Below are 22,084 nucleotides of genomic sequence, written 5' to 3'. Positions count from 1 at the left end.
GGTTCGGCTATGCGAACATACAAGAGATTGGAAGCAAAACATTTATTCAAACGAACAAGACAAAGTGTCGATCTTCGCACACTTCGAGTTAGGAAAACCCTCCCGGAGAGCAGAACACTTGAACTCCTTGACCAGCAAGATCAAGAACTGGCATCATACAATCCGGGATACGAGCAAATTCGGAGATTCCGAGCTCAATCCACTCTCCGGGGTGAGAACTAAGGATGTGAAGATCCCTTGATATCGCAGTGACCCTGCGCTGCATTCGATGAATCTTCTTCCGAAGTTTTTTCTTTTCCAGCGATCGCTTCCTGTGTTGAATTGCGAGCGCTTTGATAAAGGCCATCGCAATCTCCTGGTCTCTATCTGGAAGGTTCTTGATCAAAGCGCATGGAGCTCGGATCTGAGATCTGAAAAAGCCGCGAAGTGGAGAAGATCGTCTACTTGGAACATCTGGAACATCTTCGTCCATCATTCCGATCCTAGAGAAGTCCGGCATAGACTCCGAACATCGAAGGTTAAAATCCATATCTGCAGAAGTGAGAAGAATAGTGAGAAATAAAGGGAAGTTGAAGCTGTAATTTATAGGGACTTCATGTCCCTAGCAAGCAGCAGATTCAGCCCGGAAATGGAGTGATTCGCGGCGAGATTTATGCCCTTAAACCAATCCTGCATTAAAAGACGCATCTCCGAGAATATTTGAAGAGAAAGGAAAGTTGCAAATGTTTCCATAAATAAAAAAAAAAAGGGCCGAAGCCCATTATGAGTTCAAAGTGAGTGGAAAGGATAGAGAACATTTATGGAAGAGGCTCAGGAACAGGCTCCTTCATCGCCGTTTTTGGCGTCCACCTCGGAACAATCCCGAACGCGTTTCCGACTGGTGCTGGCCTCCTCTTCGTCTTCTTCCTCGCTATCAGATGGAACGGTATGGACCGGAGCATTCACAGGACCCGGAACTCCTCTAGCACGGAGATACATCCGTAGCATCTTCGGGATCTCAGCAACAGAATCGAAGTTCCGCCATTCCCATTGAAAGGGGTCACTTTCCAAAGCCCGTATCTTCCTCTCCACCCGAGCAATGCGAGCCTCGAGTGTTTGCCTTTTGAGGCCTAGCCGCTGCCTCTCTTCACACAAGCAACGGTGTTTGTCGGCAACCTAGCATAAAGATGAATGAATAAGATGAAACAAAAAGCTTTTAATCAAAGACGACAGATATTAACCTAGTCAATAAAGTCGCAAGCCTCTTTCTTCTCCTTTGAAGGAAAGTGAAAGACGGCGTGAGGGAAAAGAACGCCGGCCGGTTCAAAGCCGTCGCCGGACAAGAATAATGGGCTGTCGGGATCAATGGGGGCTACTTTTTCGTTTTCCATTCTCGTAATATTTCTTAAGTAAGATTCTAAAATCGTATTTAAAGAAAGCTTAGAGGTAGGTAAGCCTTTATTTATAATGGTTTAGGGTTTATCTTGGAACCATAAATCCAATAATGATAGTGTGCCCGGGTGGTTTAAACCATTTTTGGAAAATCGAGAAAAGGCAGTTATTGCATTAAAGACGAGCCGTTTTCCTACTTTTAAGAAATAAGAAGGGAAAGAGCAACCGTCGCATTAACTATAAAATTTTCTAAGGCCCAAGCCCAATAAATTTACCGAGTTTACTAAACCCGAAGTGGGGAACTCGCTTTAAGCCGAGCTCAGTTCTCGCATTCTTAAGAGAAAGGTCTGATCAGCCTAAAAATCTCAAAAGCATAACCACAAGGCCACAAAGGGTTAAAAGCGGACTTTGTAAACCCGCACATAATTTTAACCGAACCCCCTTGGGGTCAAAACCTAGAAAGGTTTAAAAGCCTCCTCAGGCAAATATCTTGTTCAAAAGAAATAATAAAGCCTCCTTAGGCAAAGACAAGTTCGAAATTAAGTTTTAAAATAAATGGGACAATTCCCAATTCAAAGTGGACGCAACCACTACGGAGTGATATCCACCTCGGACTCCGGATCAGCAACCGAAGTTTCATTCACCTCCTTGACTGGTGCTTGGTCAGATGGAGCTCTTGGTCCGCCCTCTACATTACAACCATCCTCCGGAGTGACCTCCGGTGCAGCAGGAACTTCGGGTGGGACGACATCTTCCGTCTCACTTGAACCTGGGAAGGGCAGTCCTAGTCAATTTTAAAAAACATAAGGTGAGGAAAAGGTAGTAAGAGTCAGGAGCCAAGCGTTACCTGCCCAGTCTAGACCCGATTCACTTATAGGAGGCGATTCAGTGAAGAATTCCTCGAAGTCCTGCGGGTTGAAGGTCGAAGTAGGAAGAGCTGCCAAGCGACTCCGCTTTTCAGAAAGATTAGCCGATAGTTCGGTCCTCTCTTGTACCTCGGAGAAATCTGTTTCATGGATTTGATCCAACAAAATCAGATTGCTCTCATGCTCCTTGATGTCTGACTCCAGATCTGACCTAGCTTTCTCGGTTTGAATGAAGCGGATGGCTCCTTGGATCAACTCCATCCCGCGTCCCTTAACCTCCTTTCTGGCTTTCGATGCCGACTTTGCCAACTCAGAATCACGCAATTTGGCGATCGCCTTATACTTCGCGTTAAGCTCAATAAGTTGGTTATTCAGGGAATCAGCGGTTGATTCGGATTCGTGAAGCCTACCCTGAACACCAGAAAGCTCATCCTGGAGTTTGAAATTTTGGTCGTACTGGTCCTGCAGCTCCCCTTTTATCTTCACCAGCTCGGATGTTAGATTGTCGACCTTGTCCTCCAGATCGTGCTTGGAGCCGGTAGAAGAGCTTAGTTCGGCCTCAAGAGCAGAAAGTTTTTTCTTCCACGCGTCAATCTCCTTTTCCCGACCAAGGACCAGCCCCTCATAATGTTCAATCATGTCATTAAGTTCACCGTTAGCCTGCCATTATGCATGAAATCGGGATGGTAAGTCATTTCGATGAACGATAGCATAATCGGAAAAATAAAGTGGAATTAACCCGAGATGAATGATGAGCATGAAGCAAATAGCGTTCACGAATGTCAGGGCGCCACTTGTCGAAGTCTAGCAAGATCGAACCCGATCGGGTCTTGAAGCATCGGAAAACGCTGCCTTCCTTCTCCATAGCTGCGAAGGAAGAAGAGTTGTAAAAATCGGAATCTGAATAGAGACAAAAACTTTTAAGACTGTGTAAACCACCAAACCTGAAAGCGATTTGACTTGAGGGACAAGAGCAGGCTTTAACCTCGAGGAAGCATCTCGAGATTCAGAATCTCCCTTTTTTGGAGATGCGCTCCGGGCAGTCTTTTCACTGTCGGGCTGGGAAGAGGAAGACATATCAACCGGTCGTGGAGGACCCATTGGTTCAGTAGGAGGGGATGATCGAGGTGAACGGTCAGTTCGGGCCCTTGACTTTTCCCTTCGCGGGGAAGAATCACTACGAGAGGACTTGTCTCTCTTCCGGCGAACCAAGTTCTTAAGTGGTTCGTTGCTAAAATCATCTCGGGGAGGACGAGGTGAATCACGGCGAGGAGATCGGTCCCTCCGAGGAGAATGTGAGTCACGACGATCGCGACGAGGAGTTAATCTGAAAGAAGCAACGGATCTGGCTCCTTCGATGCTGCCATCATCAACCAGCAGGGTCCTACTGTAGTCCTTCTTTTCTATAGAAGTCGCGAGAAACTTTTTCTTCTCCTCGCAAGCCTCAGCCATCGGCTTGGAAAGCACCTTACGCTTGGCCGCAAGGGCCCGAGATGACATCCCCTGAGTTGAGGGAGGAGGCGGAAGTTGGTGAAGTTGACCCGGTGGACTCATCCTGAGTCTGTAGTTAGCTTCTAGGAATCGTTCAAGAGTGAAAGAATTCCAAAGGGTTTCCCCTTCGAGAATTATTTTGAAGAATTCGATGAACTCTTCAGATGGGAGAGTGGAAGCGACGAAAGCTGGGAAATGAAACAACGGTTTCAGTCAATAAAGATAATAAAACAACCGGAAAAGATGTATGCGACCTAATTTCTACCAGGTTTCGCGGACCACTTCGATGGGAGTAAATCTGATAGACTTCCAATCGAAGCAGGGGTTTTCTTAATCAGGAACCAAGGGTGATGCCAATTTTCATCCTTGTTTGGAAGATGTGAAATGACGTTCCTGTTAGCATTAGGGTATGCCGAGAAATATCCTGTCTTCTTCGATGAACTTCTCACGCTTAGAAGCTCATTCAACTCAGGGACCCCTATAATGTATCCGGCTTCCGCCGCTACTATTATAATTCCAAGTATGGTTCGGAGAAGATTGGGGGTTAATTGAGGAAGAGCGATCTCGAGAACCGCCAAGTACCGAACCAGGGCTTCGGGAAGCGGGAAGGTTAATCCGCAACCCTTGAAATAAATCTCGTACACACAGAAGTAACCATCGCGATGGCATTTTGGGGACTCTGTGGGATCGGCTATCTGCGCCTCCGCCATAATTCCCAGTAGAATTCGGCAGAGCTCCCTCAATCGTTCGAGAGATTGAAGGGTGCAGGTGGTTCTGTAGTGCGGACCAGCAATATCATTAGGGCGGGTGCACTCGTCATTACTAGAACGCCTTTCATCGAAAGACGGAGACTCGGGTCTATCGGAATCAGAAGTCATTCGGAGGAATGAAAAATTCAAGTTTCGGCAAAGAGAAAATCGGCGAGGAAAGAGAAGAGAGGAGTTTCGATTAAAGCATAAAAGTAGAAAATGATGATGAAAAGAAGTTACCTTACACAAACTAAATGCTGGAACCGCCTCAGAAGTTGTGTGGGGAGTGGGAAGGTTTTTTCCCGTTTTAATAGTAATTAATCAATATACGGTCATAATGATGACAGATGTCACTCGGTTAAAAAATGGCTAGTGCCGAAATTAAAGGAGTGATGAGATTTTCGGCGGGAAATCAGAAAGATTCTCGAGCGCAATCTTTGGTCACTTGAGCATTTAAAGTCCTCCGAATTGGAATAGCACTTCGAAAAACTTGGGGGGCTAATTGTTGGTGTCGGATCCCGCACCAGAAGTCCGAGACCAACCAAAGATTGCCACGTAGTCAAGATAATGGCCCATAAAGGATAAAGCCCATTGGACCCGTGAGCCGAAGGAACGGTCGAAGTGGTGATAGCCGAGAATCCGAAGTGACTGCGCTTCGACATGAGTTCGGTGTAGAAGACACGGGTAAGTCGGTTCAAGAACACTTGGGGCAAAAGGCGAGACCCATGAAGATCAGAGTCAACTCAAATTCAAACGTTAAGCATTAAAGTCAAAGATCAAAACGGACGCATTTAAGAGAGAATAATTGTATTTAATTAGCCATTTAAATGTCGTTTTTCTATGTATAAATATAGAGGCCAATGGCCATGTAAAGGGGACCTTTTCTTCGAAGCAAGAAATACTATAGCAATTTTTGTAGCAATTCATAAGCTTTTTACATTCTTATTTTTTGTCCCTCAAGAATAATCTTCCCTATTAACAAAAATACTTGAGTGTGTGAATCCGACATCCACAACGGTCAAGTCGTGGAGTTTTGAAGGATCTAAATTTTTTTCAGGGTTATGTGTTGTATGGCGCTGGTGATGAGGTGGTAGAATCGTGGGTTCTAAACTCAACAATGAGGTCTAGTTTTGCTTTGTTCGCGTATTGCTTCAGTTTTGGTTCTTATTTGTTGATCTTAATGGTCGTACCCTATGGATATGGTTTTCATATATGGTTCTCTTTGGTTGTTTTTGGTTTTGATGTGGAGGCTTTCAATGGAGGATCGCAATGGTTTATTCCAAAGACAGAGGAGGATTCATCACAATCGGAGTTAATGCGGATGAATTTTCGCACTTATTCTTTGATGGTTTCTCAAATTTGAAGATTTGTTTCATCATCTTCAATTTGGGAAGATGTTTTCATATCTTTGTTATTCAATATCGGAGATCATTTGGTCCCGTATTGGGTTTTTGGAAAGTATTTTTTTGGGATTTGGTATTGGAGATTCTGGTTGCAAAATTTGGGATTTCATGGGAATGAAGGCCATAACCCGACGTACCATGGCACGGTGAAGGGCTTCACGGGTGGACGCAACCCGCCAAAATACAGAGTTGATTAATGAAGGTTTTGAGTTGGAATTGTCAAGGGCTCGGGAATAAGGCAACTATCGGTTATCTTCGAGACATTTGGAAACAACACCGGCCAGATTTTTTGTTTCTTTCAGAAACAAAACAATCTTCTTTTTTTATGGAAAAATTTATTGGTCATTTTGGTTATAAAAATTTAAAAACGGTTGATCCTATCGGTTGTAGTGGCGATTTAGCTCTTTATTATAATAATGATTTTAATGTTTCTATTGTTTATGAATGTAATCGGTTAATTGATGTTAAAGCTGTGGTAAAAGGAAAAATAATTCATCTTACTTTTGTTTATGGTGACCCGGTTCCGAAAAATAGAGATCAAGTTTGGGAATGGTTGACGCGTATCGGGTTGACTAGGGATACACCCTGGTTTTTAATTGGTGATTTTAATGAGTTAACAGGAAATCATGAGAAAAGAGGTGGTACTCTACGACATGCATCTTCGTTTATCCCTTTTAATTTAATGATTCAAAATTGCGGTCTATTAGAATTTCCATATATCGGAGACTGGTTGTCCTGGCGGGGTTGGCGGGATAAAAAACCAATACGGTGTCGTTTGGATAGAGCTTTAGCGAATGAAGATTGGCATGAATTATTCTGCAACTCTTTCGTTGAATATTTACCAATGGTGTCTTCGGACCATTCACCGGTGGTAGCTTCGTTATTGGATAAGATACGACGTGGGAAACGAAGCTTTCGGTTTGACAAGAGATGGATTGGAAAGGAAGGATTAATGGAGGCAATTTCAAATGGCTAGAATTCGGATTCTGAATTAGGAGAAGGAAAATTCGTGGAAAAGTTGAATAATTGTAGGCGGGCTATTTCACAATGGAGGAAAGAACTAACTCCTTATGGGCGGCAAACAATTGAGGAACTTAAATCGGAATTACATGTGGCACAGATTGATGACAGGAGATCACGAGAGGAGATTACGGAATTAACATTGCGGTTGAAAGAAGCTTATCGAGATGAGGAATTGTACTGGTACCAAAAAAGTAGGTGCTCTTGGATGAAACTAGGAGATGATAACTCAAAGTACTTTCACGCTCTAACAAAACAAAGACGCGCAAGGAATCGGATTACGGGGCTGCATGATGAAAACGGGATTTGGTATGTAGAGGATAAAGATATTCAAAATATAGCGGTTTCTTATTTTAAGGATTTGTTTACTACAAGTAAGCCTGAGGCTTTTGAGGAGTCTTTGGCAGAAATACAAAGTCTGATTACGGATGAGGTTAATAATTTTCTAACGGCACCTGTTACAGAGAGTGAGGTGAGAACAACTCTATTTATGATGCATCCAGAAAAATCGCCAGGGCCTGATGGCATGACAGCCTTATTTTTTCAAAAAGCTTGGATTACAATTAAATCAGATCTTCTTGTTCTGGTTAATTCTTTTTTAGAGGATGGAATTTTCGACAAACGGTTAAATACGACCAATATTTGTCTGATTCCAAAAATGGAAAGACCGACACGGATGATGGAATTACGGCCTATAAGTCTATGCAATGTGGGCTATAAAATTATATCGAAGATTCTTTGTCAAAGACTTAAAATGGTTTTACCAAAACTTATTTCGAAAACACAATCGGCTTTTGTAGAAGGACGGTTGATTTCAGATAATATACTTATTGCACAAGAGATGTTTCATGGGCTGAGAACTAACCCGTCATGTAAGGTAAAATTCATGGCCATTAAAACTGATATGAGTAAAGCGTATGATAGGGTGGAATGGATTTTCGTTGAGAAGGTTCTAAAAAAATTAGGTTTCTGCGAGAAATGGATTAACTGGATAATGTGGTGTATTACAACAGTTCAATATAGAGTGCTCCTTAATGGGCAACCTAGAGGACTAATTGTACCAGAAAGGGGATTACGACAAGGAGACCCGTTATCTCCTTATTTATTCATCCTTTGTACAGAAGTGCTAATTGCGAATATTCGGAAAGCAGAAAGGGAAAAACTAATTACGGGTATTAAAATAGCAAATGCAAGCCCTTCGGTTTCACATCTGTTATTTGCGGATGACAGTTTATTCTTTTGTAAAGCAAATAAGGACCAGTGTGAGGTAATTTTGGGGATTTTAAAAAAGTATGAAGCAGTCTCAGGACAACAGATTAATTTTTTAAAATCCTCGATTCAGTTTGGACATAAGGTAGATGAGGATATCAAGGATGAAATAAAATCTACCTTGGGAATCACTAATATCGGTGGGATGGGCTCTTACCTCGGTTTGCCGGAGAGTTTGGGTGGATCTAAAACAAAATTTTTCTCTTTTGTCAGAGATAGATTGCAAACAAGAATTAACGGATGGTCGGCAAAATTTTTATCGAAAGGTGGGAAAGAAGTAATGATTAAATCGGTAGCTGCAGCATTACCAACTTATGTTATGTCGTGCTTCAGGCTACCAAAAACAATCACTTCTAAACTTACTAGTGCGGTTGCTAAATTTTGGTGGAGTTCAAATGGGGATTTCAGAGGTATGCATTGGATGGCTTGGAACAAGTTGTGCAATAGTAAATCGGAAGGAGGGTTAGGTTTTCGCAATGTAGACGATTTTAATTCAGCTCTATTAGCCAAACAATTATGGCGGTTGATTACGGTTCCAGAGTCTCTTTTCGCGAAGGTGTTTAAAGGGCGGTACTTTCGGAAATCCAATCCTTTGGAAAATATAAAATCATACTCCCCATCATATGGATGGCGTAGTATCTGTTCAGCTAGATCTCTGGTTAATAAAGGACTTATCAAAAGGGTCGGATCGGGGACATCCATCTCAGTTTGGAAGGATCCCTGGATTCCAGCTCAATTCCCGAGACCAGCAAAGAGTAATGGTTCACGTGTTGACCCATTGTTAAAAGTTAGCAATCTTATAGATAGTCGGTCGAATTTTTGGAATATTGCTCTCTTAGAGGAGATCTTTGATCCAGAAGATGTCGTCCTAATAAGTGCCCTACCTGTGGGTGCGCCAACTAAGGAAGATACACTAGGTTGGCATTTTACAAAATCTGGAAAATATACAGTCAAATCGGGATATCATACCACAAGGTTAGAAAAGTTGGAGACCAATTTATCATTGATTGGCCCAGACATCAAACCGTTAAAAGCACATTCTTGGCAAGTGCAGTGTCCACCTAAGATACATCACTTTTTGTGGCAAATCTTAACGGGTTGTGTACCAGTTACGGAAAATTTGCGGAAAAGAGGAATTGATTATGACACAAGCTGTGCCAGATGTGGCGAACCAGTGGAAACAATCAATCAAACACTTTTTCAATGCCACCCGGCACGACAGGTTTGGGCACTTTCCCAGATTCCTACGGCAATGGGAATTTTTCCAACGGAATCTATTTTTGCGAATTTGGACAATTTATTTTGGAGAATACCTTCGGAATTTGATTCTTCAGCCTTTCCATGGATTATCTGGTATATTTGGAAAGCAAAGAATGAAAAAACCTTTGAAAATATTGATAAAGATCCGTTCGAGGTATTACGGTTAGCAGAAAAAGAAGCACAATTGTGGCAGTCAGCCCAAATCGTGCTTCATCATGAAACTAATGGTATTGTGGAATTGGTAAATCGTTCTCGAGTGGGGGATGCTTCACTTGATTCGAATTATTCTGGATGTCGTTGCTTTGTGGATGGATCGTGGAAAGAAAGTGATAAGTTCTCCGGTGCAGGATGGTTTTGTACATCATCAAACGGAGAGCCGCCAACCATGGGAGCTGACAACCTCCGTAGAAGTCTATCTCCATTACATACAGAATTCGAGGCTCTTCTCTGGGCGATGAAGTGTATGATTGGTGCAGATAATCAAGAGGTAGAGTTCCTTACAGACTGTTCTGATCTGGTGAAGATGGTGTCTTCTCCAACCGAATGGCCGGCGTTTTCAGTGTACTTGGAGGAATTTCAGAGCGACAAGGAAGAATTCTCATCCTTCTCTTTATCTTTAATTTCTCGTAATGCTAATGTAAAAGCGGATAATCTAGCACGAAAGATTCGTGCAGAACCGCTACATACCACATATGTAAACAATATTCTCCAGAAATGGCTCTTTTGAGTTCTAATTAATTTCGGATGACAAAAAAAAAAAGATACACATAATTAATTATCGTTAATTCCTATGGGTACATAAGAAAAGAATCAACTCAATTTAGTTTTTCTATTAATGATCAGTGGTTGTGTAGGTAAAATTCCTGAGGATATATTAGTGTTCACATTTGGTCCAAAGCACGTGAATCGGAAATTTCTACTGACGAAAACAAATCATAAAACAAGAAAAAGTCTCTGAAGATTGAAATATTTATTATTGCATAGATTTTTTTTTTTTTTTTGGTTTCGAATTAAAAATGTTAAATTGTAAATAAGTATATTGTTATCAAGTTAATTTAATAGCAGCTTCTCAAAAGTCTTTGCATTGTGTCCGTGACACTGTCGGGCAATAGGTTCCGAACGGTTGATGTCGACATTAACCTAACGGTTGTCTTTTTATATATATATATATATATATATATATATATATATATATATATATATATATATATATATATATGTAGTCTAAAGTTTGTATATTTATTTAGTATTTCTCAGACCATTTGATGGATCAGCGATAATACGATACTTTAAATGGTGTGTCAATACTTAGACTCCATGCAAAATAATTCATAAAGTTTTAAGTTTTAACATATACTCATATTCTTTATTACATTTTTGACTTTAAAATTCTCAAATATGTCATTTTCACTCAGAATATGAGATTCGTTGGGAATTTTCAAAGGCTTTTAAAAGACAAATCAGTAAAAAAGATTTGATTGATATTTAATCATTTGACCTTCTATATATACATGTGTTTTCACACTCATGTCAATCACTTATTTTCAAAGAAAAAGAGAAGCAAATCTGTGATTTTTTTTTCCTTTCTTTTTGAGATTGAATTTGTCATATTTTGTTTTTGGTGTTAATGGGTAATTGCATGGAGAGATGGTTGCAAGGAGAAGGGGAAGATGGAAAGATAGAGGTGACAGAAAGAGCCAAAGAGTCCTTCAAACTTGATGGTGATGATAATGGAGATGGTCATGGTGGGATGAAGGTGAAGATAGTGCTTACGAGACATGAATTGGACATGTTTTTGCTTCAGATGAATAGGAATCATGATGGAAACTTGATGATTACCAGAGATGTTATGGTAGAGCTAGAGAAGAGGATCATAAGAGCTTCATCATTGTCATCACCATCGTCGATGGCATGGGAACCGTCTTTAGAGAGCATTGTGGAGTGTCCAGAAGTCCAGGAAATGGATAGATGAAGATTGTATAAAGATGTGTTCTATTTTTGATAAAAATGAGTTTGATCATGATGATCATCATATATTGATTTTGGTTCTAGATGCATTGTTTTATATCACGATAATCAGAACTATATAACATTTTTGCTCATCACATTTTTAGATAGAGATCGATATTCATTTTTGTTAGACTACTTTGAGATCGATCTCGTACCATTATACCATATATATATTTATATATGTGTATGTATATATGTCATATATCTTTTGACAAACTATTACGCAAAACATAATTAAGGAATTTCACTGAAAGTGATTATTAGATCCTTTGTAAAAAGACGTAAAAGCAAAACATAATGAAGGAACAAATTGAACTAAATCCACATTAACGAACAAATTAACCATAATTAAGTCTTCAACTCGATTGACAATGATGGATTCCCGGTTCAAACTGTGTTCGCTCGTTTTCTCATCAGTTCTTAGAATAATATATGAAGAGATATCCACTTACGAATATAATAAAATATTAAGCTGACAAAAAAAAGACAAGGTATAGAAGTAAGGCTCATATTACCAAAAGGATACCGAAAACTTCTACCACAACCACATAAAATGCTTTGACCACACAAAAACCATAAGAAGTGGTCCATATGTAGGCGAATGCGATCTTCATCGCCGCAACTACTAAGGAGATAATGATCAGTCATGTCCTCCAAACCGATATGAATCCACCGTAGTAAAGAGGGATTAGTCCTCCAATTAGGATCTAAGGTATTGAAATGGCAGATTTCTTTACGCTTGACTTGAATCCCGCTTCTTTATACAAGGATATGAATGTTTTGGCAAAAGTAATCGATTCGTGAGAGTCTACGGAAAATAAGGAAAATAGTTGAATATAATCTCTTTATTGATCAATGATCAATATCGATTGCAAAGTACAAGAATCAAGAAAAAATAAATATCATTTACATATTAATTGATAAGTGACACTTAAATAATTCATTTATATATAGATATGTAACTTAATAACTTTTAAATAAAAACAATTATATTAGCTGACAGACATTGGGGGTGTAGCTCATATGGTAGAGCGCTCGCTTCGCATGCGAGAGGCACGGGGTTCGATTCCCCGCACCTCCATTTTTAATTAAATTGTTGATTTTGTGAATTAATAATATAACTCTCAAGTTCAACCGTCCGATCTTTTTTTTTAGGGGTCATTAAAATCAACGGCACAAGATCAACCTAAGCAATAGATAGAACAAAAAAAAAAGCATTAGAGACCGTTGGTTTCTTCCCTCTTTCTTAGCCTCTCGTTTCTCATCTCCGAGAACCACCACCGATATGCTCCTCCGTCTTCTTCGCCGGTGATTTTGTCTTCCGATTATAGTCAATGAGTCTCCGTGTAGTTTCCTCCGTTTTCTCCGGAATCAATCGAACCCCTAACCTCCACGAGACTCATACTCTTTTTCGCTCTCATGTCTTCTCTTTCTTCTTCAAACCGGCGAATATCGGTAGTATACGGCGACCGATTCTATTCTCATCCTATGGAGACCGGAGTAGAGACAGTGTCAGCGCCGCCGCCGATGTTTCGTCGTCTATTCTCGACGACGAGCTTCTGAGCAGCGTATCCGCCGTTAGAGACGCGGATGAAGCGCTCGAGATGATTTCGGATCGGTTCGGGTCAAATCGCGGTGGAATCGTTGAACTTGAAGATTGCCGTTCGATTATCTCCGCTGCTGTCAGTCGCGGCAATGTGGACCTTGCGTTGTCGATTTTCCACACCATGCGAGCGAGTTTCGATTTAGGTTCTCTCATCGTAGGAGTTTGTGTGTTTTGATTGATTGATTAAGCATATTTAGGATTGATTGTTTGTTTTCACAGGTGGAAGTGACAATGATCGATGGAGATGGTCAAGGCCTGATGTTGAAGTGTACACCATGTTGGTTAATAGTCTTGCTGCTTCCTTAAGGGTTTCTGATTCTCTAAGAATCATCAGAGATATTTGCCGTGTTGGTATCTCCCCTGCTGAGGAGGTAAGTTTTCAGCAATGGTTCTAGTATGGTAACAGTTTTGCTATGACACCTTGAAATTGGTTTGAACTTACTTAATACATTGCTATTGATTTTAGGTTCCCTTTGGTAAAATTGTGCGATGTCCGACATGTTTGATTGCCATCGCTGTTGCACAACCCCAGCATGGAGTTCAGGTAATGATGATCCAATTCGATCTTCAATGAATGCTCTGCATATCTCATAAGTAATAACTAGATGATTTGCTCTCTATGTAACTAGATTGCATCTTGCGCTAATTGCCGTTACCAATACGAGCTTTTCTCTGGTGACATAACCAGCATTGAATCTGAAGAGCTCGGGTTAGTTTTCTTCAGTATTTTGTTATTCTTTTGTTACCTAGCTCTAGGGAAAAGGTGATATGGGAGCAACAAATTTAACCTGATAAGCAAATTGATACGTGTGTGGTGTTGATGTTGGGATATTCACTTTCTCTAAGGAGCTACATCTGCCGAACGCAGCAAGGACATTCCTCTCTGGGAAAAAGGGCTCAGACTAATCCAGATTAAGAAGAACAAAATCACATCTTCGGTGCACTCTATTGTGGTAATCGCCATTGTTAACACATTTTCATTTTCAAAATAATAACATTTGATACAGCAGATATAGTAACCGTTGCATTGGATTTCAGGTACAAACTCCTTCTGGTATAGCACGAACACACCGGTTTGCCACTGAGACCGCTGAGCTCCCTGCGCAAGAAGGAGAAAGAGTGACAATTGCATCTGCTGCTCCTTCTAATGTTTACAGACAGGTGGGACCGTTCAAGTTTATCCCCAAAGCTCCAAACTTTTACCCTGGAGAACCTATGAGCCTCACAAAACACAAGGATGGACGAGAATCTCTCTTGCTAAGGCCTCCTAGTAAAGATGGAGATAAGCTCTTGCAACCCTCGTTTCTAATACCTCTTCTTGCTGTTTTGGCTACTGGAGATGCTGCTTCTGGTATTATTGATCCCAGTTTGCCTCAATTACTCTCAGTTGCTGCTGTTACATCACTAGCGATTGGAGCAACCGTAAATTCTTTTGTCCTTCCTCAGCTAAATCAGGTTTATATTCTCTATGACATGAACTGCTTCAAGTAAACATATGAAAGTCTCTTGGGTATGAATCTCATTAATCCCTTGAACGGTTTCAGCTCCCTGAACGAACAGTAGATGTGGTTGGTATCAAGCAGCAACTTTTATCGCAGTATGATGTGCTCCAGCGTCGCATTAGAGATCTAAACGAAGCAGTTGAGAAAGAGGTAGTAAGCCTCATTTAATCATATACCATTTGAAACCAAACAATATATAATCAAAAACACAACTAAAAACTTTCTTGTGTCTATTTAGGTGTGGATGTTAGCTAGGATGTGCCAGCTTGAGAACAAAATTTTAGCCGTGGGAGAGCCAGCTTACCGGTATGACCCTCTCAGATCATTTGAACCTCATCGTCTGGGAAATTGTTAGTACAATGAGATCTATCCTTACATGTGTATCTTACTTGAATATAGTACTCGAAGAACAAGAGTAAAAAAGGTACGAGAAAGTCTAGAGAACTCCATAAAGGGAAAGATTGAGCTGATCGATAGTTATGCCAGAGTAAGAAAACGAAACAAAACCATTTTAGATCTTCAAAAATCCCACTTGATCTCCTGGTTTGAATCTTTCAGCTCGATTTCTTTAACGTTTAGATATCTTCAATGATTGAGATCGAGGTGGAAATGGACACTGATGTTCTTGCAGCCGAGGCAGTGAACAATACTGTGAGTTTATTTTTAAAAGTTTACTTATGAACCTGACATGATCGAATGTGAGACTCCAAATGCTTCGCAGGAAAACATTGCGCTACAGATAGAGCAGATCATGGAACTTGAAAACCTTGAAGAGGTATATATATATATATAGTTCGAAACTCATTTACGTTGAATCATATATCTTTTTCCTGCAATTTTCCAGTTTCAATTTGGACAACAGAAGCATACATACTTACAACAACATTTTTTATGCAGAAATGGAAAATACAGGCTGAAGCAAACGACGAGGCCGAAAGACTACTTAGCTCCCAACCTTAATTAAACACACACTCTTGTCAACAAAAACCCGGTTAGTTAGTCATCATCATACATCATACATTCAAACATCATGATCATTACCATCAATCATCATATAAAGCAATTATCTTTCGGCGGCCATATGTATTGACATTAATAATGTCTGCTGTCAAAACTGCAACGTAGATTCGTCAATGATATGAAAATGTGGACGAATGTTCTGGCAATTACACCTTTAGTTACAACATTTATTAAATTTTAGTTCCCTTTTTAAGAATCTTTTTCTTTCTCCAGAGCTGCATTGGAATTTTTGCTCTGTAAAAATAATACGTTTTCGAAATTTTATTGTGGTATAAGAATATTAAGTAATGGAAATGCTGATCATCTGGTACAGGTCAAAAACTCTGGAGCATCGCTAAAAGTTAAGTTTCTTTTGTCGGTCGCTATAAGTTAATGTTGATAAATTTGTTATGTAATATAGTTTTAATAATCACCGAAACTATAACTTTCTTTTGAATATAATTTATTTTTGTATGCTTAGGGATTGTTTCTTGTCCATTTGTAATCTTTTTTTTTTTTTTTAATGCAAGCATTTGATAATTAAATTATTAGTAGTTGCTAAACACGCAAAGTGACACTTTCTCCAGAGAATTGTGACAGTAATTAATTAATTTAAGTATGAATTAATAATATAAAAATGAAAAAGCCACGTGTCTTCTCTTCTCCACTCCTCTTTTTATTCCCCAAACAAGAGAACGAGAAGGTTAGTTATAATTATTTCCAGAGAAGCTTCTCTTTTGATTCTCTCGCTCTCTCTCTTCATCGCCTCTTGGAGCTTCGATGGTTGGAAATATTCTGGTAACCGGCGGTGCTGGTTACATCGGAAGTCACACGGTTCTTCAGCTTCTTCTCGGCGGCTACAACACCGTTGTCATCGACAACCTCGACAATTCCTCTCTCGTTTCGATCCAACGCGTCAAGGAACTCGCCGGAGATCATGGACAAAATCTCACCTTCCACCAGGTTTGGCCATCTTTTGCCTCTGCTCTTCTTTTGGATCATTGCATTCTGAGAATTGAGAGTTTTTTTTTTAATCTCGATTTGCTTACAATGCTTGATTCCGTTCGTTATGGGAGTTACGTTGATCAAATCTCTTGTAGTCGTAGTAGATTGCTGGATCAAATTGTGCTTGAGTTTATCCTTGATCTGAGATTTTTTTTTTTTCTGCAAAGTTTGATGGCTGATGTATCTTATATACCTGTAGGTGGACCTTCGCGATAAACCCGCACTTGAGAAGGTTTTCTCCGAAACAAAGTGAGTTTTGTAGTAGCCTCTTCTTACTGATATACTCATTTCCAGCAAAACACACATGTTCAAGTCTTAAATCTCATGAATTTTGACTTTGATTTCGTATTCTTAATAGAGCTTTATGATAATAGATGTTGATCCGAAAAGTCTAGGAAGAGAGAACAGGGAATTCAGTTTTGTATCTTTTGTGCTAAGATCTGAATCTACAATGAAATGCTTCATGTTTCCAATCCTCCAGAAATGTGATTTAGTGCTCTTTGTGTCTGTAATGTAGGTTTGATGCAGTAATGCATTTTGCTGGATTGAAAGCAGTCGGCGAGAGCGTGGCGAAACCGCTTCTGTATTATAACAATAACTTGATTGGGACTATTACACTTTTGGAAGTAATGGCTGCACACGGATGTAAAAAGGTAAAATCCCCTTTTGTTCTGTGTTGCACCATTTTTGGTATTCCTTATATATGTGACATGAAACATGATTTAACTTTCTCTCATTGATCTCAATCAGCTTGTATTTTCTTCGTCCGCTACTGTATATGGCTGGCCAAAGGAGGTTCCTTGTACAGAAGAGTCTCCCCTGTCTGGGATGAGTCCTTATGGACGGACAAAGGTACTCGGTAGTTTACGATACTGAAGTGATAGCCTTTTTGTAGATATGATTGGTATTTATCTTGAAATGTTTCTCATTTTGTAGCTGTTCATCGAGGACATTTGCCGTGATGTACAACGTGGTGACCCTGAATGGAGAATCATAATGCTGAGGTACTTTAACCCTGTGGGAGCTCACCCTAGCGGTCGTATTGGTGAGGATCCTTGTGGGACTCCAAATAATCTCATGCCGTATGTCCAGCAAGTCGTTGTTGGGAGGCTACCTAACCTAAAAATTTATGGAACCGACTATACCACTAAAGATGGCACCGGTGTAAGACTTTCACATCCTTATACAAGGATTCTTAATTTAAACTGTCCTTTGTATCCCTGCATCACTTTCAGATAGACCTACTTCTTATCACTCTTCCACATGAGTCATATAAATCTTGAAATTTGGTCCATGGGTTGGGATTATCCAAGGAATTGTTTGCTCCAAATCCTAGATGTAAGGTACTAGATGGAATTGAGTCATCACTAGAACTCTTAAGTATCATGATCATTTGATAGGTTCACTTTCCTTGCTTCAATATTAAGTAATAACATGAGAATTAATTTACTTCCTCAATCGTTGAATTCAACTTGATACGATACTTTGTGATGGAATAATCTTGCTTGTAGCCTCGGTGTGATGAGTTATATTGATCTTATCGGTCTTTATCTACTTTCAGGTACGAGACTATATTCATGTTGTTGATCTAGCAGATGGCCATATATGTGCGCTTCAAAAGCTAGACGATACTGAAATAGGTAGACTTTTATTCTTTTCTTAAATACCTCACTGTCTCGACAATACATATCACCTAATTGTATACAAACAAGCTCAGCTGTCTGACTTGGCTGTTGTGATAGGTTGTGAGGTATACAACCTGGGAACCGGAAAAGGAACAACGGTGTTGGAGATGGTTGATGCATTTGAAAAAGCTTCTGGAATGGTAAGAAGATCACGTCACTCATTCTCTCTCGCAATACACACAAAGTCATAAGAGCGTAGTTACGCATGTGTTGACTCTTTACATCACACTGACTTAATAGTTTGCAATAATGTGTACAGAAAATCCCACTGGTGAAGGTTGGAAGGCGACCAGGTGATGCAGAAACCGTCTATGCGTCAACAGAAAAAGCTGAACGCGAACTAAACTGGAAGTAAGTAAAAGACCCAACGAATGTTTTTGTTAAGTATCATAGACCATTTTTGGCAACGTCTCTAAGACAGTAAGTAAGAAACTCAAAATCTGTGGACAGGGCAAATTTTGGAATCGAAGAAATGTGTAGGGACCAATGGAACTGGGCAAGCAACAATCCCTTTGGATACGGTTCTTCACCAGACACAACATAACAAAGCTAATACATCCAACACTCCATTCTTTCTTTATTTGGGTCTTCGGCTCTCATCTTTATGTTACACACTCAGGTTTTAGCTTCGAAGCCAAAACACAGCGAGGGAGAAGTTACTTCTCTATTCATATATCTGCTTTCTCCTTTTGTAATTTATATATTATTTACACGCATAGGTTTAACTTAAGTGGATTCTTTTGTTTATTAATCTCTCTTAGGAAATTATGTTTCATGGGATCATATTTGTAACAAATAGAAATTGAATTCATTTTTTGTTTTTAATGGGTTTTGTATGCTCTTTCAAGTGTTCTTTGTAGTAGTATTATATATGAGAACCTGCATTTCGCATTTTCCTTCTTTTTCAGCTAACAAGGCCGTGTTCTTATGCTAATGAGCAGAACAAAAAAGTCCAATTACGATTGCAGTCCACAAAATTGTCTTTTCACTTTCAACTACTTGTGGAAGCTGTAACTATTGAAATGAAGAAAAATTACAAAGAAAAAAGGACAAAAGATATTGAAAGAAAATACACAAATCTCAAGGATAGTGGGAGCTCTCCAATGATGTGACTTCACTTTCTCTTTTATTATTTTCTTCTTTCTCCTTTGTTTGACTTCTTGAAATTACAAAATACACAAATACTACAATATCAAAGATCTGTTCAAATACATAAACACTACAAATTCAAAAACTTATTTACTCCCCTCTGTTTCAGAATATAGGATGTTTTAGAGTTTTTATTTTGTTTCAAAATATTTGATGTTTTGCAACTTTCTATGCAGTTTTAAATGTATTTGATATTTTATGGTTGTTTGTATTCTGCAGTCTTTTCTCTAATTGGTTGAATTTTTAAAACCAAATATTAAATGATAGTTTTAAAAAAGCAAAATAAATTTTCTTAAAATATGTGATTTCAAACAAAACTTCAAAACAGAGGGAGTATCTTTTTTTGGTATATTCTCTTGCTTTATGAACATTTAACACTTTTTCTTTAGATCCGAAGGTATGCAATGAATTTAACTTACTTTAATAAAACAAAACTTTTTGGAAATGGAAACTGTAACGTAAAATACCCATACTCCCACTTTCAACTTAATTAAAACTAAAACAAAGTAAAAGGTTCAACCATATTCTCCGGAAACACAGCATTTCTGGGCTCAATGAAGGAGAAGAGAACTTGACAATTTGTTTAAAAGAAAATTATGAACTTACTCATTTTTAGTAGAAAAATAAATAATTTATACAGTTTCTAATTAATTTCCTCAAACTTAAACATGAGCAACCAAAAATTAGTGAAAAAGGGGCAAAAATAAAATAAAACATCAAAAATGGAGAATAGTAATTATAGCAGGGAAATGAAATTAGCAATGGAAACCCAAGACGGAACCATCGGCAATAGAGACGGTGACCCGACAATCCGATTTAGCGACCACGTGATGTGTGAACACGTGCAGCACTTTGACCCGACCCGCTAACTCCATCTTCGACTCTATCTCCATTGTTGGTCCGACTCGATTCCCATACCCGAAACCCGGATTCGCATATCCATCTCCTAATGTTGGCCCCGTCCCTCCCCCGCCGAATCCCACCGGCGTACCCGGAAATCCAGGCGGAGCTCCGATTCCTGGAAAACCCGGTGGACCCATGTTTCGCGGGTTACCCGACCCGGGATTCCCTGGAAAAACCGGTGGATTTGGGTTTCTCGGAAACGCCGGAGCACCTGGATTTCTCGGAGGATTCACTGGAAATTCCGGCGAACCTGGATTTCTCGGTAAAACAGGAGCTCCTGGGTTCCCTGGAAACTCCGGCGAGCCTGGATTCCTCGGAAAACTCGGAGGACCCGGGTTCCCAGGAAAATCCGGCGAACCTGGATTTCCCGGTAAATCCGGCGATTCTGGATATCCTGGGAAATACGGCGAATCTGGGTTTCTCGGAGTTACTGTGAAATCCGGTGGACCGGGTATTACCGGAGAGTCTGGGACAACGGCGGCGGAGACGGTGGAGATAGCGGAGGAGGAAGGAAGAGAAATAGGGAAGGATTGAACGGTGAAAGTGGCGGCCATGTATTGAATCCGACCCGAATCAATTTTACCGGCGGGTATGAACATAAACCCGACTTGATTACCCGAATAAAGAAGCTGAATAGAGCCCCTGTTCTAAAAATCCCCGCCTAGTTCCGATTACTCCCCGCTTAATCGCTAGGCCCACCCTCTCCGCCTCGATTAATGACTAATCCCCTAAAAAATCAATAACCCGATTATTCTCCGCCTAATCCGATTATTTTCCGCCTAATCCGATTATTTTCCGCCTAATCTTACATACCCCGATTATTTTTTAGATTGCAAGTATAAAAAAAACATTTTATTTTTGTTATTCAATCATTTGAATTGGGAGTTTGTGATGTTTTACATAACTTGTGTTCAAATTTTAATAAAAATCATAAAAATTTGTTTTTACTGTAATTTTGAAAACAATATTGAATTAATATATTTTAAAAATATTAAAATAACCCTAAAACTAATCCCCGATTAATCCCCGATTTTAATCCGATTTTCCGATTAATCGCTAGGCCCATGCCGAACGCCCGACTAGCGCCTAGCGATTTTTCAAACAAGGAATAGAGCTATCGTAATGAGAGAAAACGGCACGGTTAGGGTTTCTAACGGCGACGTACTGAGAGAAGGTGAAGTTGGCTGTGTTGTTTGAGACGGCGAATGACGGAAGTTGGACGGCGTTAACGGAGATCTTGGGGTCTTTTGGTTTGAAGACTGTGAAGTAAACAACAAGAAGGACAACGAGTAAGATGAGCAAGAATACGGTGGCGACGGCGCAAGAAGCTAGATTTGTTCGGCCAGAAGAACGGCGACGACCGTGAGGCTTGGCCATTGCCGAGATCGGAGAGTGTTTGGAGGCGAGGAAACAGAGACACTGTGAGAGTGAGTGAGAGAGAGTGGAGAGTACAACAGTGCTTCAAACTAAAAGCGAGAGAGCATTTATTATGTGTCTTTAGGGCAAACAAATCATCAAATCCTTCCTTCATTTCATTACCATTTCTATTTTTATTAATAGACTTAACTATAAAAGTTTCAGTAAATTTGTAGATTAGATTGTTTTGACAAATGAGATTGTCTAGTTGATTAATTTCACCACTCGCTTATTGCATTAATCAAGAATGTTTTTCTTTGTGTCATTTGGTATTTAATGAGAAAGATTTACAAGATTCCAAAGTCACATGATCCTTTTTATTTTATTTTTGGGTGTATTTGTAGTGGGTGAAAACTGTCTACAGTCCATTTTCAGTGAGA

The 22,084-nt window shown here is 39.8% G+C and overlaps 5 protein-coding genes and 1 non-coding gene across 6 annotated transcripts; 4 read left to right on the top strand and 2 right to left on the bottom strand.

Moving 5' to 3' along the window:
• Positions 1-696, bottom strand: LOC110224178. Its single transcript, XM_021009967.1, has one exon. The coding sequence runs from the start codon at positions 527-529 to the stop codon at positions 89-91; it is 441 nt and encodes a 146-aa protein (XP_020865626.1). The 5' UTR covers positions 530-696; the 3' UTR covers positions 1-88.
• Positions 697-10,649: 9,953 nt separating this feature from the next.
• On the top strand, positions 10,650-11,486 carry LOC9323952. Its single transcript, XM_002887843.2, has one exon. It carries the CDS (start codon positions 11,057-11,059, stop codon positions 11,399-11,401), a length of 345 nt encoding a protein of 114 aa, XP_002887889.2. The 5' UTR covers positions 10,650-11,056; the 3' UTR covers positions 11,402-11,486.
• A 961-nt stretch (positions 11,487-12,447) lies between these two features.
• TRNAA-CGC lies at positions 12,448-12,520 on the top strand. Its single transcript has one exon. It is a non-coding gene; the product is annotated as a tRNA-Ala (tRNA).
• Positions 12,521-12,624: 104 nt separating this feature from the next.
• LOC9323951 lies at positions 12,625-16,026 on the top strand. The gene is made up of 13 exons (XM_021035017.1): positions 12,625-13,188; positions 13,265-13,416; positions 13,512-13,589; positions 13,675-13,754; positions 13,914-13,998; positions 14,084-14,500; positions 14,590-14,697; positions 14,786-14,853; positions 14,947-15,034; positions 15,127-15,198; positions 15,269-15,322; positions 15,445-15,538; positions 15,881-16,026. Exons 1-12 carry the CDS (start codon positions 12,774-12,776, stop codon positions 15,505-15,507), a joined length of 1,680 nt encoding a protein of 559 aa, XP_020890676.1. The 5' UTR covers positions 12,625-12,773; the 3' UTR covers positions 15,508-15,538; positions 15,881-16,026.
• A 106-nt stretch (positions 16,027-16,132) lies between these two features.
• On the top strand, positions 16,133-19,078 carry LOC9322411 (UDP-glucose 4-epimerase 4). Its single transcript, XM_002887841.2, has 9 exons — positions 16,133-16,509; positions 16,751-16,800; positions 17,069-17,204; positions 17,302-17,403; positions 17,488-17,715; positions 18,113-18,191; positions 18,294-18,376; positions 18,496-18,587; positions 18,687-19,078. Exons 1-9 carry the CDS (start codon positions 16,327-16,329, stop codon positions 18,778-18,780), a joined length of 1,047 nt encoding a protein of 348 aa, XP_002887887.1. The 5' UTR covers positions 16,133-16,326; the 3' UTR covers positions 18,781-19,078.
• An 898-nt stretch (positions 19,079-19,976) lies between these two features.
• On the bottom strand, positions 19,977-21,914 carry LOC9322410 (collagen alpha-5(IV) chain). Its single transcript, XM_021035436.1, has 2 exons — positions 21,404-21,914; positions 19,977-20,928 (listed from the first exon to the last, which is right to left on the bottom strand). The coding sequence occupies exons 1-2, from the start codon at positions 21,663-21,665 to the stop codon at positions 20,141-20,143; spliced, it is 1,050 nt and encodes a 349-aa protein (XP_020891095.1). The 5' UTR covers positions 21,666-21,914; the 3' UTR covers positions 19,977-20,140.
• Between the last annotated feature and the right edge of the window lie 170 nt (positions 21,915-22,084).

This window comes from Arabidopsis lyrata (genome assembly GCF_000004255.2).
Source record: "Arabidopsis lyrata subsp. lyrata unplaced genomic scaffold ARALYscaffold_2, whole genome shotgun sequence".
NCBI lineage: Eukaryota > Viridiplantae > Streptophyta > Magnoliopsida > Brassicales > Brassicaceae > Arabidopsis > Arabidopsis lyrata.
The sequence above is the reverse complement of the archived record's forward strand: the minus strand, read 5'-3'. Positions and strand labels throughout refer to the sequence as shown.

Bases quoted from the DNA above. Each gene is read 5' to 3' on its own strand.
- LOC110224178 (XM_021009967.1), bottom strand. From the start codon at position 529: ATGGATTTTAACCTTCGATGTTCGGAGTCTATGCCGGACTTCTCTAGG.
- LOC9323952 (XM_002887843.2), top strand. From the start codon at position 11,057: ATGGGTAATTGCATGGAGAGATGGTTGCAAGGAGAAGGGGAAGATGGA.
- LOC9323951 (XM_021035017.1), top strand. From the start codon at position 12,774: ATGAGTCTCCGTGTAGTTTCCTCCGTTTTCTCCGGAATCAATCGAACC. The intron at 13,755-13,913 runs GTTAGTTTTCTT...TGCCGAACGCAG, and splicing joins ATTGAATCTGAAGAGCTCGG to CAAGGACATTCCTCTCTGGG. The intron at 14,501-14,589 runs GTTTATATTCTC...GAACGGTTTCAG, and splicing joins TCCTTCCTCAGCTAAATCAG to CTCCCTGAACGAACAGTAGA.
- LOC9322411 (XM_002887841.2), top strand. From the start codon at position 16,327: ATGGTTGGAAATATTCTGGTAACCGGCGGTGCTGGTTACATCGGAAGT. The intron at 17,404-17,487 runs GTACTCGGTAGT...CTCATTTTGTAG, and splicing joins GTCCTTATGGACGGACAAAG to CTGTTCATCGAGGACATTTG. The intron at 18,588-18,686 runs GTAAGTAAAAGA...ATCTGTGGACAG, and splicing joins GAACGCGAACTAAACTGGAA to GGCAAATTTTGGAATCGAAG.
- LOC9322410 (XM_021035436.1), bottom strand. From the start codon at position 21,665: ATGGCCAAGCCTCACGGTCGTCGCCGTTCTTCTGGCCGAACAAATCTA. The intron at 20,929-21,403 runs GCTCTATTCCTT...TTTAGAACAGGG, and splicing joins CGTTTTCTCTCATTACGATA to GCTCTATTCAGCTTCTTTAT.